General features: G+C 37.6%; 2 protein-coding genes across 2 annotated transcripts in view; both read right to left on the bottom strand.

Annotated features, from left to right (window-relative positions):
• LOC132177601 (uncharacterized) overlaps nt 1–12,401 on the bottom strand; it is a 29,857-nt gene extending 17,456 nt beyond the window's left edge. Inside the window, exons 1-16 of the mRNA XM_059589992.1 lie at nt 12,117–12,401; nt 11,337–11,413; nt 10,992–11,091; nt 10,743–10,850; nt 9,547–9,663; nt 9,087–9,237; nt 6,995–7,242; nt 6,622–6,813; nt 5,986–6,062; nt 5,633–5,750; nt 4,347–4,430; nt 3,035–3,130; nt 2,819–2,920; nt 2,456–2,524; nt 339–434; nt 163–270 (exon numbers count right to left, since the gene is read on the bottom strand). Of these exons, the coding sequence (XP_059445975.1) occupies nt 163–270; nt 339–434; nt 2,456–2,524; nt 2,819–2,920; nt 3,035–3,130; nt 4,347–4,430; nt 5,633–5,750; nt 5,986–6,062; nt 6,622–6,813; nt 6,995–7,242; nt 9,087–9,237; nt 9,547–9,663; nt 10,743–10,850; nt 10,992–11,091; nt 11,337–11,413; nt 12,117–12,158 (1,785 nt within the window). The 5' untranslated portion in view covers nt 12,159–12,401. The remainder of the gene's footprint in view (nt 1–162; nt 271–338; nt 435–2,455; nt 2,525–2,818; nt 2,921–3,034; nt 3,131–4,346; nt 4,431–5,632; nt 5,751–5,985; nt 6,063–6,621; nt 6,814–6,994; nt 7,243–9,086; nt 9,238–9,546; nt 9,664–10,742; nt 10,851–10,991; nt 11,092–11,336; nt 11,414–12,116) is intronic.
• Nucleotides 12,402–13,839: 1,438 nt separating this feature from the next.
• LOC132167345 (pentatricopeptide repeat-containing protein At2g17210) lies at nt 13,840–16,263 on the bottom strand. Its single transcript, XM_059578290.1, has one exon. The coding sequence runs from the start codon at nt 16,122–16,124 to the stop codon at nt 13,902–13,904; it is 2,223 nt and encodes a 740-aa protein (XP_059434273.1). The 5' UTR covers nt 16,125–16,263; the 3' UTR covers nt 13,840–13,901.
• Between the last annotated feature and the right edge of the window lie 484 nt (nt 16,264–16,747).

The following is a 16,747-nucleotide window of genomic DNA, read 5'->3' on the forward strand; positions in this document are numbered from 1 at the left end:
TGGGAGTCTAATAACACATTATGACATGGAGTTAAAGAATAGAAGTGCAACATACAGGGAGACAATTACATATCAAGTAATGCATAATATCTACATGACAAACATACACGCAACACAAAATAGCTATTAAACAATCAACAAAGGGATGCACAATACTCAAACCTTTGCTAACTGTATGAAAGCTTTTTCCCAAGCCACTGCTTTTCCATTCTCATTGCCTACTTCATCAATTGCATTATTAACTGGGTAGGTAATAATAAATGCAGAAGCCTGAAATTGGAATATCATCACAAGATTAGTAGATACTCAAATGTGCAAGTAACGGATGAATATTTTACCTCAGAATAATTGTTCCCAGAAAATCCTCCTAAGGCAGTACTTGGATCAAGTGGAGCCTTAAATGCACTCAAACATGTGTCTGCAGAAGTGTAATGCTGACAGCAAGAAGACACAGGAATCGAGATGAATACATAGAAGAAGTAGAAACCACAATAACAGCAGTGTAAACAATAGCAAGCTTTAGACGTGCCACAAAAATGTAGTACTTAAGTCTTCAACTTATGAACCAAAAAGAGGGGAAAAGGTTATAAAAATGAAAACAAAATCCAAAACAAAAAATTCCATGCTCAGAATTGCTAATTCTAACAAGCCTCAGGTAGGCAATCTTCTACCAGCTATGTCTCCTTCAATATCTCTAAAGAAAACACATGAAACCAGTCTACAGAACTTGCTAAAAACACAAAACATGAACGCTGAAAAAGCAGATGCTACTGAAGAAATATAGGAGTCCAAACCTCTGGAATTCCAAGAAACGTGAAACATGGGTAATGGAAGAGCGGCATGGAGAAACAAATGATCAGGCAATGGAGTAAGTGACCACAGAAGGATCATAAACTTTGAGGTCGAATAGTTCGAAGGGCATTAGGCAGCCTATTCTCTCAACATGTTGAATTTCAATTTATTTGCATGCATGCCTCATCTATTTCCATATTTTAGAGATTTAGAATGGAAACCTCCATAACCATTAAGCTGCAAGAGCTTTGTCCTTAAAAACCAAGAAATCAACAACTAGGCGTCTTCCAACCTAACAACAGAAACCTCAGTACATTCTAACTGGTAGTCTTTCTTCTCATAACAGAATCTTCACAGGAGAGTCCATTTGGCATTTTTCCATGACAGCAGCATCCAAGACATGAATCTTACTCTCTAACAAGTAGTGTATGGGGGAGGTAACTTTGAAACCAAGAAGAATTTAAGACTTCTTCCACCATAATAACTCATTGCTAAATCTAAATCATTTCTTTTATCTAATGTTATAGCTTCTTAATTAGTTTTACCCTCGGTGTGTGATTTGGTATATGCAAAATGTTCCTTATGTTACTCTCCTATTTTTCTTTTTTCCTTTTCTCTTTTTTTGATAAATAATGTATATTGAAAAAATGGGGCGCAACTCATATAAACATGAAGTATACAAGAGAACCCCTACTAAGTAGAAAAAGAAGCACATAACACTACAAATTCAGAAAAAGTATATACATGCGAAATAGACCAAGTCACGCTCCATGAAAACAGAGTATGTAATGTCAACTTTTTCATTTTATTTCTTGATATTCCTTGTTTTTTCTTCCAAAGGCCCCAAAACAAAATAAACAATTGCAACTCCACCAAAGCAAGGCCTCATACTTATTTGGCCGGTGAATGTGAATTTCCCATATTTGTTCCCACTTGAATACCAAAACTGCCCAGAATGCCCCTGCTCCAGGACTTCCTTTCTTCTCCTTGCCTATTTACTTCCACTGCCACCGCATATGACTGCCCTCCCTTGACCACCCGTGGCGCCACCGGTAACTCCCTAGACTTCTCCCCAATTTTTTTCACGCCTTCTCTTTGCTTCTCATAATATAGCTTCAGCCGCTGCAACTGAACAAAACAATCACCCCATCCCCTTCTGTCTCTACTATCCAGTATGCTAACAAAACTTCGCCGCCCTCCACCTCCGTATTCCGACAACTCAATGATTCTGCCATGTTTATTTCCCTGTCATGGCAGCACGTACGCTGTGTTCCCCAAGCGAAAGGTCCTCCAATACTCGCTTAATTTGTTGCCTTTGATCAACACTTCCTGCGCTTTCAGCAACCAGAACACGCTTGGCCAGCCCAGGACCACAGCTTGAAAAACTCCTCTCCTCCTCTCTACTAATCGCACACCCCCCATTGATCTCAGATCAGACCGAAACTCAAACGATTTCGCGTCTACATAAAAAAATCCCAAATATCCCAAATAGAATTCTGATGATAAACCTCCACTACACTCCTCACATGCCAACAAGTACCTCATGCGCTACAGATGAGAGCGAGAGCGAGAGACAAACTTCCCAAAATCAATATATATAAATTTTGTAATATTTGAAACATAAAGCCATCCAAATTTTAAATAAAGCTAGTTGTAAGTTTACCTGAAAACAATACTCCGCATGCTGTATTCCTCCAAAGTTGTCATAATTATCAGGATCCATTTTATAATACTATCAGAAAGAAAAAGTTAAGTTAAACAACAATGTAATGGTTGGAAAGTAACAGTATGATTTGACATTTATTTCCAAAACCATGATATCAGGGAAAAAGGAAAAAAAAAAAAGGATGTAAACTTTAAGCTTCCCATAGATCCCCACCCCACCCCAAATAAATAAATAAAAAAAGCATCTCCCATCAAAAGAAAAAGTACTCTCACACCACTCTACCAGATATCTAACACATATAAGTACATATTACACATGCAAAACACTATAAATGCAAAGAGAAAGAGAACACGGGAAAACCTGCAGAATACTTTGAGTGGCACAATCCCCACCAAGAGGATTCAAGCAAATGTCAGTTAGAGATACCATTGAGCCTGAATAGTTGGCAGAAATCCCATCAACCTGTCAAAATTGAGCAATGAACTAAGTGATTATCATCTAGCAATGCATAGAACTCAACTCAATGTTCACATAATTAAATTGAATTTGAAAAGTAGCACGAACACTCAAGAGTACCTTTTTTTGTACTTCAAAGAGTAACTGAATATTATCCTCTGTAACAATACCAGGTGACTTGCCATGCTGTGGATCAGGCACGGTCGCTATTATGAGCTGAAACATATACAAACACCAACTGCATGTCAAGTATTTCATATAAAATTACAACAGTATATTTTATATTATGAAAAACAGGAAGAATATTTTTTGTAATGTAGAAGCAGTTCAGTGTCAAGAAAAGAGCATCAAGTCAACTAGGCCTTAACCCCAAATTAATTGAGGGCAAAAGGCCTTTCTCAGACATATATTTTCACCCCAAAAGAAATATTCTGAGACTGGATTTTTTTGTAGGTTCTAATAGAAAATATCTTCACTGACAAGCAAAGAGTACAATGGAAATCTAGGCATTGTGAGATCACAGAAGAGTAGACTCACCTATACCTTTAAGAAAATTCATCCCAACAGAAAAACTAAACATATAAAAAAAGATTTTTTGTCAATTCAAGTAAACAGTTATGCTCAAATGCAGCAATTGTTTATGAAACTCAGTCCAAAGAATCCACCAAGCTAGCAGTGAAGCTTGTTTGTATTCTTCTGTAGGCCTGGTTTTTACACCATCTCCACCAGGTGCCTTCCTACATCTATTTTCTATTGATTCTATCCATGTAGTGATGCCCTCACTAGGTTCCCATCAAAAAGAAAAACGGAAAACACTTGTTTTGGTCCTGAAGATTACAAATAAGTTATAATTTAGTTTCTAACATTTGAAAAGCTGCAATAGAGTCCTTCTGCATGTCCCAATAATGACAATAAATGGCGTTTCATCTTAAATAGTGGCTTGACTTGATGATGATTTGACAACTGGAATTTCACAGAAGTTTTAGAAGAGGAGCACAAAGCGGAAGAAGAGGATTACACAGAAATAGATCTTTTCAGACAACTGAAGAAAACAAAAAGGTTGCAGACTTCTGGTTGCCAAATCATTGTCAAGTCATGCTATATGAGTTATTTAATGTGAATGTCATCTATTGGCATTAGCAAGGCAGACAAAAGAATTTCATTGTGATAATTTAAATAATGTAAGGACATGGTTACCACTTTTTAAATGTTAGGGATCAATTAGAACTTCTACTAACCTTCAAGGACCAAGATAGACATTTGCCCAAAGTCAAATTAACATCATAAGTAAATAAGTAGGTGGATCCAGAAAGAAGATTTTCCTCTCTTCTTTTTTAAATAAATGAGTAAATATAAATATTAGGGGCCATATTATAAAATATCACAAAGGATCATTGAGAAAGAAAGTAAATCATAAGAGCAATGTTCAAACCTGTTCAATTCTGTAGAAAGGGGCAAGGTGGGTGTCAAAAAATTGTTTCTCTTCTGCTGCCTTACTTCCACGACCAACCCACAACTGCAGTATACATAGAAGTTTGTTATACACTTTTTTTTTTGATAAGTTATTAAAATTCAAAACATAATAATAGAGAAGCTCAATTCTCACCAGATTCTGGAAAGAAATCATTATCTAACAAGATAACTAAGAAACAGTTCCTAAATCCTCATGTTATAAGACTAGGACCATCAGCAGGGGAGTAAAAATTCAGTCAAGATTTGTTTCTCTGGGGCACCAACGCAAGTATGCAATCTATATGATCATAAAGTCCCAAGCAATGAAACCTCAAAAAGAGCCTAACCCAACATAAATGGATAGCTTCCTTTTCATCTAATAGACTGGCCAATATGTCATCATTATCTTCCAAATTATTATTCGTAACAAAAATATAGTTCCATGAGCAAAAGGCTCATGTCATGATAATCAAGCATTTTATGAGTAGTCAACACATAATGCAGCTTAATTAGTAAAGTCCAACTCTGTGGATGCATGCACGGGAAAATGGTCCATCATTGAGACAGCAAGAAAGCAGCCCCTAATGAAGAGCAAGGCCAAACTGAAAATGAGCTGCATTGTTGCTAGTGTCATAAAGACCATGGAACAGGCACCTGACAGCAAAATGACGGGCAGAACACCTAGGAGGACTGGAAGCATAGTCAATACAACAAGTGTAGGAAGTCCCTAAGCCTACAAGCTCGACACTTGGGCTTCAAAGGATTTTTGTTTTTCCTTTTCTTTCACACCTACTAAAAGCAAAAGACTTTAGACTTTTACAAGCCTAAGGTTACAATTTTATCCTTGTTAGATCACAACTTACCCTAAGAGCTTAAGCTAATAGGAAATAGTATATTTAATCATTTAATTATTTTTCTAATACTCCCCCTCGTGTAGGTCCTGGTTCTTCCCCAATAAGTACGACTTAACATGTGCAATATTTAACTTAAATGATAAGAGGCATAATGTGGAGTCATGGTTTGAATTTAGAAGCAATGCTCTAAAACCATGTTAAATCACTACTTATCCAAAAAACTTAAACTAATAGAAAATAGTGTATTTAATCATTCAATTATTTTTCCAATAACCCTAATTAATTAATCATGAATAACAATTAAACACACACTAAAGAAAACCCATGATTTGAACAAGGTAGAAACACAGTTGGATCATGAAGATAAATCTCTTCTAGATGCTATTAAATAATTAAGATGACAATAAGATACCTTCTCTGGCCGGGTCTCCACCTTGAAACCAATTAGACCTAAACAAAGCAGAAGAACAATAGCCAGCGAGGAACAGAGCACAAGAGTAGGATTTCTAGCAGCCCAAATTCCGTATCTCCTGGAAGTAACACCAGAAGTGATTCAGTAGACATACTATTTATGCTAAAACCAGGGGTGAAACTAAAATTTTAGTTTTGGGGGGTAAAACTAAAGAAGAAAAAAAAATTTGGGGAAGACATTGTGGCTTGGGGGAGCTGCCACCATATAGTTCCTCCCCTGGCTAAAGCAATGGTAGAATTCCTGACCACAAAATTCAGACTACATATCCTAGAAGCAGTGGTAGAACTGCTGACCTGTAAAAGCTTGACATATACCCTTGAACAATAGAATGTTGTAAGCCATTTGACCATTGAGAGCCCACCGGTTGCACCTGATCATGGTATAATGCAACAGAGTCAAGAAATCTAGAGAAATATTTGCATACATTGTAAAGAACAGCCAGAAGTTTAAACCCAACTATACAAAAACTATATTGCTAAAAGCAGCGGAATCATACATAAAAGTCAATTTCGCTGCAACCTAGAATAATGTTTTTCTCGGTTCAACTCTTGTAAGCCTTAATCTTAACTGATTAAGGTCAGCTAACGAATTCCCTTTTCAACTTAATTAAGCCAGCCAAGTGAATCCTTTTGTCCACTCAGCCATATCTAAAGCCACATATCTGTCATACATTAATGATATACCCTTCTGTATTAATTCTACCTACGTCATTTTCTTGTCATTCCACATACCAAGATTATTACTTTCACACATAGAAAGCAGCTCTCCAAACCAAAAAACTAACAGTGTTCTATGGTCATCAAGCAATCTAGACACAAGTACATCAGCACATTCAACACAAATCCAAATACTGAACATAAAAGGCATGCTATAGAAAGGGACAAAATCACTGGATATTAGGATATAAGATGAAAGTAATCCAAATCCACCTTTGCAACAAGCTTCTCATTCTTTCGCAGGTTATCAATATCAAATTCACCATCATCTGCGACATTCAACAATGGTTCCGTGCTAGATGGATGCCTCCTCCTTTCTCTTTTCTGATTAAACAAACCCCATCCAAAGAATGCAGAAACTAAAACAATATACAGGATCACTAACAAAAGTTCAACACATGTGACCTGCAAGCATCAACAAATGGCATCCAAGTCAATGCAATGTATTAGAAAGCCATATTAGTATAAGGAGTTATTAACTGAGTACTTCATTCGTCATTTAATCATCAAAACAGCGAAATCTCAGTCATCCTAAAACAGAAAAGAAAAAAATCAAAGAAAAGGAATTGATCTATACTGCATCTACCTTAACTGATCCAATTCTAATTGAGCAGGAATCTTCTTTGTGTGGAGTAGGAGGTTCTGAATCAGAGCACACAGGAGATAAAGGGCAATCACCACAAGAGCAACCCAGTGAGGTGTCACCACATGGATACGTGGACACATTCATTGGCATTATTGCAGATGAATCAGGAACACTTGACTTAAAATTAATGGCATAAGGTGAACCAGGAAAACCAGGGTCTGCTTTCTGACCAATAAATGCAAACCATTCTGGAAAAAATAAATGGAGACAGAAGCATTAAAATTGGAGAAAGTATAATATCTAAGTAGAAAATGGGAAGCAGATTCAAATTGAACATGACACTTGGCCAGAACATATGCAGCAGCAACTTGAACTCAGCGTTACATACACAAACAAGAAGAATGCAAAATTTGAGCTCACTAATAGACATTTTCTTTCAACTGATAAGGACGACGAAGGTTTTGAGTTTGATAATACAGGCATTACAGGAAGTATACAAGAGAGTGACTAAGAGGGAGAAAAAGAAGAAGAAAACATAAAAAGGAAGTCAGGGAAGCTGATCACTAAAGGCGCTAGCCAACCAACAGTCCAAGTGAAAAGGGTGTACAAGAAAAAGTGTATAAGGTTGTCAATGTTCCTAGACGAGTCCTCGAAACATCTAGCATTTCTCTCAATCCAAATGCACCACATAAGGCAAAGAGGAACCATCTTTCCACAACGGCACTACGAGAATTGCCTCCCGCCCACCAAGAAGCATACAATCCCCTGATGCTACCAGGCATCACCCAACACAAATCAAACCGAGCGAAGACGGCATTCCACAAAATACGCTCAACCCCACAATGAAGAAAGAGATGGTCAACTGACTCCCCATCCGATTCACACTTGAACGGTTTATCACAACAATACCTCTCTTCCGAACATTATCCAAGGTTAGAGTCTTCCCAAGTATGGCCGTCCAAGCAAAAAAAGCCACTTTCGAAGGAACCTTGGTGTGCCATAAACTCTTCCAAGGGAAAGGGGAAGGATCTTTAGAGGCAAGGATCCTGTAATAAGATCTAACCTCAAATTTTCCTTTACGTGAAGAGATCCACCACATCCTATCCTCCCCTACCCCATGCATCAAGTGCGAATACAAGACAGTGTAAAACGAGGCCAAAACCTCCACTTCCCAATCATGAACCCTGCGAATGAAGGAAACATTCCACTGCACGGAGCCATTTGTACAGTCCCTGTTATCCGCAATAGGCGCATCCTTGTTGGTGGAAATATTGAAAAGATCAGGGAAAGCATCCTTGAGAGACGTGTCACCGCACCAGATATCTTCCCAAAACCTGATATTAGACCCAAAACCAGGGACCAATCTAATGTGACAATGAAACGACCTCCACCCCTTGCTTATGTACTTCCATAACCCCACCCCATGCGAACCACTAGACACCCTAGAACGCCATCCACCCCAAACCGCACCATACTTTGCCACCAGTATCTTTCTCCACCAAGCCTCTTTCTCATGAGCAAATCTCCACAACCATTTCCCCAACAAAGTTTTATTCATCAAACGCATATTCCGGATCCCTAAACCTCCCTCAGAGATCGTAGAACATACAGGCATTATTATGATAAAAAAAACTTGTTTGTGTGGTCATGGCTGATTTATTGATGCTTAATCAATATATAGTTAGAATTGTGTTCCCTACAATTATTGAAGTGATTTCACAAGATCTGGACTGTCAAGTCTACCAATTTCATTACTTTGTAATCTTATATGGCAAGGTCATATCGCCCATTAGGCTTGGACCTGCATAATGATCCTAGTTTACAATAAATCTGAACCCCACCCCTAACAGAGTAGTGAAAACAAATTGTTATAAATTACTAATTAATCCTACCCCTGCTTATTAGTAATGGCCCTAACCAACAATGTCAACTGTAAGTAATGTCATTTCTAACTCATCAATAGATGTAGTGAAACTGTATAGGAAGAGTTGAAAACAAATAGAACTTGAAAACATCAGTTATATTGCAAAAAAATTAGACAGTGACTCTGTTCATCGCATGCTTATAAACCCTCCACATGATAGCATCTCACCTTTAAAATTTTTAGCACCAGCACCAATAAAGTCTATGGCCCTTGTATTCATAGTGCCAAACTTGACTTCCTTGCAGGAGTCAAAAAGCCCTTCACCAAAAGTATCAGTTACATAAAAATCAATTCCATCCACAGTCATGTTGCCATCAACCTGAAGCAAAATATTGATGTAATAATAACCATGAAAATGATAAGTACATGGATTTCACATAAGCTGGTTATATCATATGAAAGGTTGCAATCATGATTACATGATAAACTTAGAAATAGTAAATCAAGTTCTCATTTCATAAATGAAGTGCATATCCCACAGATTGCATTTATTACAACTATTTAAAGGCAGCTTTGAAGCCAGTAAGCACAAAATATGTATGTCAGCATCTTATTGGGGAAAAAAGTCTCCTACAACTAGTAAATCTGAAGTAACATTCTATGCATAGCATTTATCAATATGCCTGACCTCGGATATAGAAGTAACATTGATGAATAGACTCTGATTTGGAGAACATGAAAGCTCACAGAAGAGATTCAAGAAGTTCCTCAAGCATGCTGGACAGCCCACAAGAAATGGTATTGCCTGCCACAGATTGCATTCATTACAACTACAGGCTACACAAATGACATCATTTCGACAAATGTTTTGTAAGGCAGATATTAATATGAAAAGAAATGTGTGCCATGCTCTTAGCTAAACAAGCCCCCTGCTAAGTCCTCATTATAACCATTTAGCATGGCGCATACCATCAAATGCATAATTGCTTCAAGAATAATTTTCTTTGATATGTAAATAATCATTTTATTATTTAGAGGAGAATGCTCCAGTAGACAGGAATATACTGAAGCAACTCCAAATGACTTACAATCTGAAAATTTAAAAGACCATCAAATTCTAGAGAAGTGGAATAAAAGACTACCTAGCACAGACATGCAAACATAAAAAGGTCTGAAGAATAAAAATGTAAGTGAAATCAAAGTGAGTTTAACCCCTTCACAGGTCTGACTATTACTTTCTCTGCAAATTAGCCACATAAGCAACAGCAGAATAGACTTCCAGATTTTACTACTTTCAGAATGACCATATGTTCCTTGCCAACAAGCAAACAAGTCAACAACCATCCTTGGCTTCAAGAATAATACTAACTGAGTATATTGAATAACTGCATTTCAAACATCGATATTGGTCCACATGACATACTTACCTCTACGTTGAAATAGAATCTGATGAACTAAGAAATTTCACTATAGGAGGGTATCTTTTTTGATAAGTAAACTATAGGAGGGTATCTTAAAGAAGCAAGCTTCAAAATCTAGGAGGCACCAAAAGAAGCAAACAGATTGACTATCCCCAAAGTAGAAGCAAGAGTGACAAACTAAGAGATTTTTCTATTCCCATTACCAAAAAGCCTTATATGATAGCAAGATTATGAGATTTGACAAGTTAATCAGGAAGCAACAAGCATGAAACATACACTCAAAGGACAATTAGATAAAAGTGCAGGTTGGCTATTGATTTCCAAGGCATAGAGTCAATGTAATTACATAATTAGAGATATAATGAATGTCAATAATTAAAATTTAATTTCATATATACATATATGTACATATATTTGTGTGTGTGCGTGTGTGTGTGTGTGTGTGCAAGTGGTGAGGTCTTACTTGCTGAACTTGTGCCCGCAATGTGTCAAACTGAGTCTCTGTACAACACACGTTTCCACTTATTGTTGGACACAAGCTTTGGATTTTGGCAGAAAGCAAGTCATCAGGCTGCAAAGCATATGAATGAGTCGTAACACCCATCAATGCAGTATATGCATATGTTAGAAATTACTTTCAAGGAAAATATGAGGAAAAGAGATTTTCCAATCCTGATGCATGTCTCCAATGAACTAGCTATGAATCATGTACCTTCACAGATGGGGAACCATAAGGACAGTTCAAAACTTTCCCATCACTGCGTTCTCCACATATATCATACATTGCACAGTATTCTTTAGAATGCATTTCCCTAACCAGCAGACCAAAATTATGTTATTCCTTGTATAAGAGAAAGAGGAGGCAACGTCAAACTTAAAGGCCAACTCAGCAGTTACACAGAAATTAACATACCCCTTGATCAGTGGGCAATCAAGAACATAGACACAAAGCAGATAGAGAGAGAAACAATCTATCTATCTTATAACATATTATCATTCATCAACAAGAAACCCCATCCTTTCAGATAGGTTAAGCTTTCAAATAAAGTTGCATTACCTTGATTTTACGTCCGAAATCAAAAGAACACCTGAATCAGTCTTCTCAGCTCTCAGCAAAGAAGTAAAAGTAATCACCTACAAAAACAAGAAATTACCCATTCAATAACAATTATAAAGTGAACAACATTGGCCAGCTACAGCATATATGCACTCTCCCTTATTGACCAGCAACTAAAAAACTGAATATATATGAGATAATGAAAGCTTACTCATAATCCAATCACACAAATGGCTCTCCATTTTTCTCCAAGTACATCCAAATCACAAATTAATTTCCAAAGTTTCAATTCAACAAGCAATGCTCTAGAAGCAACCACTCCTCTTAACAAAATTAATAAATAAGAACATAAAATAATTTAGTTAACCCACCAAAGAATTCAGCAACCACAGATGATCATTAAGTTCAAAAATAAGGACACAATCACTGAACCAACCCTTTATCTAACACTTTATGTCTGACAAATTAAACCTATGAAACTTCAAAAATTCAGCTGCCACAAATGATCAAAAGTTTTTTTTAAAAAAAAAAATTACTGAACCAACCCTTTACATGCTGGACCAAGTAAACCCATTAAACACTTAGAGAATTTGAGAGCTGTTCTTGCATTCCACCAACCTAGATTTTTCTTTTTCTTTTTTTTTTTTATTAAGAATATTAAGAAAAAAAAAAAAAAAAAGAAGAGTAACCGAAAACACGATGGAACTGATTCAAACAAAAAGCCACCCATCAATGACAAAAAGAGAATAAGAACAAAAGAAAAGGACACTGAATTCTTGCCTGGAACAGAAAAACAGCAACGAGCAAACCTGAAGAGGCCATAACTCTTCGTTTTTTTTTTTTTTTTTTTGGTTTTAAACTTTTTCTTAGCAAACTTGCAGTATCCGAGGAAAACAGAGCGCTCCTCCTCGTACGGCACAACTCATATGAAACAAAGTAAAGGTGGGAAAATCAACGAGAGACGATTGCTTTGGTGGGTTACTGTTGCCGTCACAGTTACTTGGCTTACTTGCCTGGTTGGGTTGGGTTTGCTTCGTGGTGGGGGCAAATGAGAGTGAAGGGAACTGGGATAGTCAAAGGCACAGAAAATCCTGTGTGTTTAATGCAAATTAATGAGAAACCGACACGCAACATAATGTCGTTGATGACTCACTCCTTGCATCAAAACGCACCGTTTACACTCGGGTTTCGTAAAGGATTGTTGGCCCAAACGAGTTACAATCTGGTAGTTTGGCCTTTGTTAAACCCCACTCCATCCCTCACGGTCCACCACATACTTACGCTTTGTTTGATAAACGGTTTTGCCATGATTTTAGCTCTATACTATTTATCTCACTTTTTTATTTTTTTAATATCCTCTTATTTTTTACATCACATTAATTATTTTTTATTATTATTTAAATAAAAAAAATTATTACAAAACAAATTTTTTTCATTTTTCCATACCAAACATTTTTACTTTTTCACTTTTTTTAAAAAAAAACATTCTTACTTTTTTTCACATCAATCACTTTTTGCTACGAACCAAAACCAAAATAAAATCGTTTATCAAACAAACCCTTACTTCATTTTTTCCAGAAAAAACATTCTTACTTTTATATCAAATCATTCACTTTTAATATCATATTATTTACTTTTTATTATTATTTAAATAAAAAAATCACTGTAAAACAAAATTTTTCACTTTCCAATACCACTTTTTTTATTTCCCCATATCAATCATTATTTTCATTTTTATCTTTTTTTACACATCAACAGTGCCGTGGTGGGGGTGTTGCCTTTGGCTTTGTTTGGTAATGGGATGGGGTTGGCCCAAACACTGTTCATCACAATTTTTCAAAAAAATTAACATCAAAACATTCTAACTTTTTCACTTTTAATATCAAATCATTCACTTTTTATTATTATTCAAATAAAAAAATCACTACAAAACAAAACTTTTTCACTTTTTTATACCACTTTTTCATTTTTTTTATACCAAATATTCTTACTTTCTTTCACATCAACTACAGTGTTTAGGCCATCCTATTTGCCAAACACCCCCTTTGTGACGGGTCCCTCCCGGGAAATTTCACTTGCCTCCTGTAATTGGACAGAATTTTTTTATTTTTTTATTATTTTTTTTTTTTGTGTGATATTGGACAGAAGTTATGAGGGAGGTTTAAGGGGAATTGAGATTTAGGTGTCTAAATTACTAGTAATTTGGTCAATTTTTGTCACTTTTTAACACATTTTACAAATGATAAATTTTAATGTGTGTTGGTGCGTTTTCTGGTCCAAGAATTTACTACCCAATAATTTTCTTGATGGCTAAGCTGTGAAAAACTCCATATACGGTAATGAGGTTTCTTCAGAAGGTATTCGGTTGAAACCACTAGGACCAAGGATTGGGTTGAAGGTATTCGGTTGAAACCACTAGGACATTGCTACTTTGTGAAACCTTAATAAACTTTCACCGCCAAGGACCAAGGCTTAAACCACTAGGCCAACTCTTTGGGGTTGTTTCACTTGGGCTTAAAATTTAAATGTAAAAAAAGTACATACAAGGAGGATAATTATGTACTCTCAGCATTCGATGACCAGTAAATTCTTGCCAATCTTCATACAACCATGCAGCTGGTCAACTATGCCAAGTATTTCACCGGCTTCTGGGTGGCACCTCTCCCCTGCTAAAAATCTGCATGCCTTGTTATTAACATGCACCAAGCTGTAACCAGCAACAACCCTCACCCCTCTCTCCTTCACCAACCTTCTCATCCTCGCAGCATCAACCCACGATCCACCTGATGCATACATGTTTGATGCCAGCAAATAACCAGCCGAATTCAAAGGCTCCATCTCAAGAACATGAGAGGCAGCTCCGGCGCCGAGCTCACTGTTTCCATGGCTTCTACAAGCACTCAAAAGTGCCCCCCAAACACTTGCACCAGCAGCCTCCAGAGGCAATTTCTTGATTAAATCCATTGCAGTATGAAGCTTTCCTGCCCGACCCAACATGTCAACCACGCATGAGTAATGTTCCAATCCAGGCTCAACCCCATAATCCTGAAGCATTGAATTGAAAAAAGAAAGCCCCTCTTCAACCAACCCGCTATGGCTACAAGCAGATAGCACTGAAAGAGCTGTCACAGCATTTGGCTGGACTCTGTGTTGCTTCATTTCAGCAAGCAAAGCTAAGGCTTCACGTGCAAGCCCGTTCATACCATATGCTGCTATCATGGCGCTCCATGAAACAACATTCTTTTCAGGAATTTGTTCAAATGCCTTCCATGAGTCTTCTATTGCCCCACACTTGGAGTACATCTCAACTATTGCAGTTCCAACTGCTACTTGTGCTTCCAACCCTCTTCGAATTGAAATTCCGTGAGCCCACTTCGACTTTCTCAGCTCAGCTGAAGCTGAACAAGCATCAAGAAGATTGATAATGGCAACCGCATTGAGCTTCTCTTGTGCGTCATGACTCATCTCTTGGAAAACAGCTATTGCTTCATCAGGCCTGCCGCAGTAGGTGAACCCTGCAATCATGGTGCTCCAAGAAACCACGTCTCTTCTCTCCATCCCATCAAAAAGGCCCCATGCCAGCTCAACAAGATTGCATTTTGCATAAGCGTCAATTAGAGAATTTAGCACCAGTTCATTTGATTCATATCCCCGCCGCATTATTACACAGTGGACTGACTTGCACTGAAACGGCTGCACAAAGTACTTGCATGTCTGAAGAATATTCACAAGAGCCACTTCATCTGCCTCAATTCCTTCCTTCCCCATCGAATAAAACAGCGATAGAGCTTCCAAATGCTTCTTATTTAGGACAAAACCAGACAAAATAGAATTCCATGAGACATTGTTCCTCCTAGACATCTCATTGAAGACTTCAAAGGCAGAATCAGCATCATAACACTTTGAATACATATCAATCAAAGAATTCCCAACATAAATATCAAACCCAAAACCTCTACTGATCACTAACCCGTGAACCACCCTTCCCAAATTCAAGTGCCCTAAACTAGTGCAGGCTTTAAGGACACTCACCATAGTTACAGCATCTGGCTCAATGGAAACCTCAGATACCATCTCCTGAAACACATGCAAACCAACCTGAGCTTTCCCACTTCTTACATAACCACCAATTACCACACTCCAAGAGATAACATCTTTGTCACACATTTCATCAAACATTCTCCAAGCACTCTCCATGTCGGCCTCTGCATACATGCTCAACAAAGAGTTCTGAACTGAACAAATTGCCAAAAACGCATTCTTAATTACGTAACCATGCACTTCCATTCCCTCAAGCTTAGCTCTAAGGCTTTGACATGCCTGTATTACAAGCACCAAGGTGGAATTGCTGGGCTCAAACCCAGCAACCCTTGCATTCATAAACCACTGCAACCCTTCTTGTAAAGCTCTCTGAGCAAGAAACCCATGTATCATTATATTCCAAGAGACAGAATCTCTGCTCCTCATGCAGTTAAACACACCCAATGCAGAACCCAGGTCTCCACACTTCATGTACAAGTCCATGGTGGAGTTACTGACTGAAGTGAACAATTCAAATCCCTGCTTAACCAAGCCTGCATGCATAGACTTTCCACGTCTAAAGGAGACGTTAGAACATGCTTTGAGAATGGAAGGGAAAACTGAAGGGTCTGTAAGCTGAACCCCAGCGATTTTCATTTCCTGATAGTGGGAAAGCACTTCTTCCCATCTCCCATTAGTTGAAGACTCGTTGATTCTTGATAACCAATTTGGGAGCTTTGAGGGTAGGTGAATGGTTGGGAAGCGCATTATTGCCAAGAATCAAATGCATGCACTCGTAACTTTGTGGGAAGCTCATTCAAGGCTCATATTTGGGTTGTTGTTGCTTATTTTACTATTCCATGTTAATGTTAATTGATCGGACTTAAAAATATCATTGCATGCTCCTGTGAAAAGGATCCATTGAAGTATATCCATGTTGCAGGAGGAAGCTCATTTGGCAAGGTTGTGGACAGCGGAAATTAGATTTCTTCATCTCCGGAAGGTAGCAAGCAGAGTAGAGGTTTCTAGCTGGATGAACTTCGTTTAATAACCATTTTTAGTTCACTCTTAACACCTGCAGGCTGTATAGGGAGGAAATTGAGGAAGAACAGCGCGGGGGAAGGGGGGGAGGAGTTGCTTAAATATAACAAAAGTAGGGATAACAATTCGTTTTTTCCTTCGAAATTCGGGTCGTGTCAAAACGTGAGTATAAAATTATATAGGTTAATCCTAACTCAATCTATTTAATTTAGTAAGTCAGACTCATCAACTCTAACCCATTAATTTCGCGTTGAGTTCATGTTAGATTCGCATGCCATGTAAAAAATCGACAATCCTAATGTCACATGTCAAGTTCAGATCGTGTCGCATGTAAGGCATGGGTATAGGAT

Source organism: Corylus avellana, chromosome ca1 (assembly GCF_901000735.1).
Source record: "Corylus avellana chromosome ca1, CavTom2PMs-1.0".
Taxonomy (NCBI): Eukaryota; Viridiplantae; Streptophyta; class Magnoliopsida; order Fagales; family Betulaceae; genus Corylus; species Corylus avellana.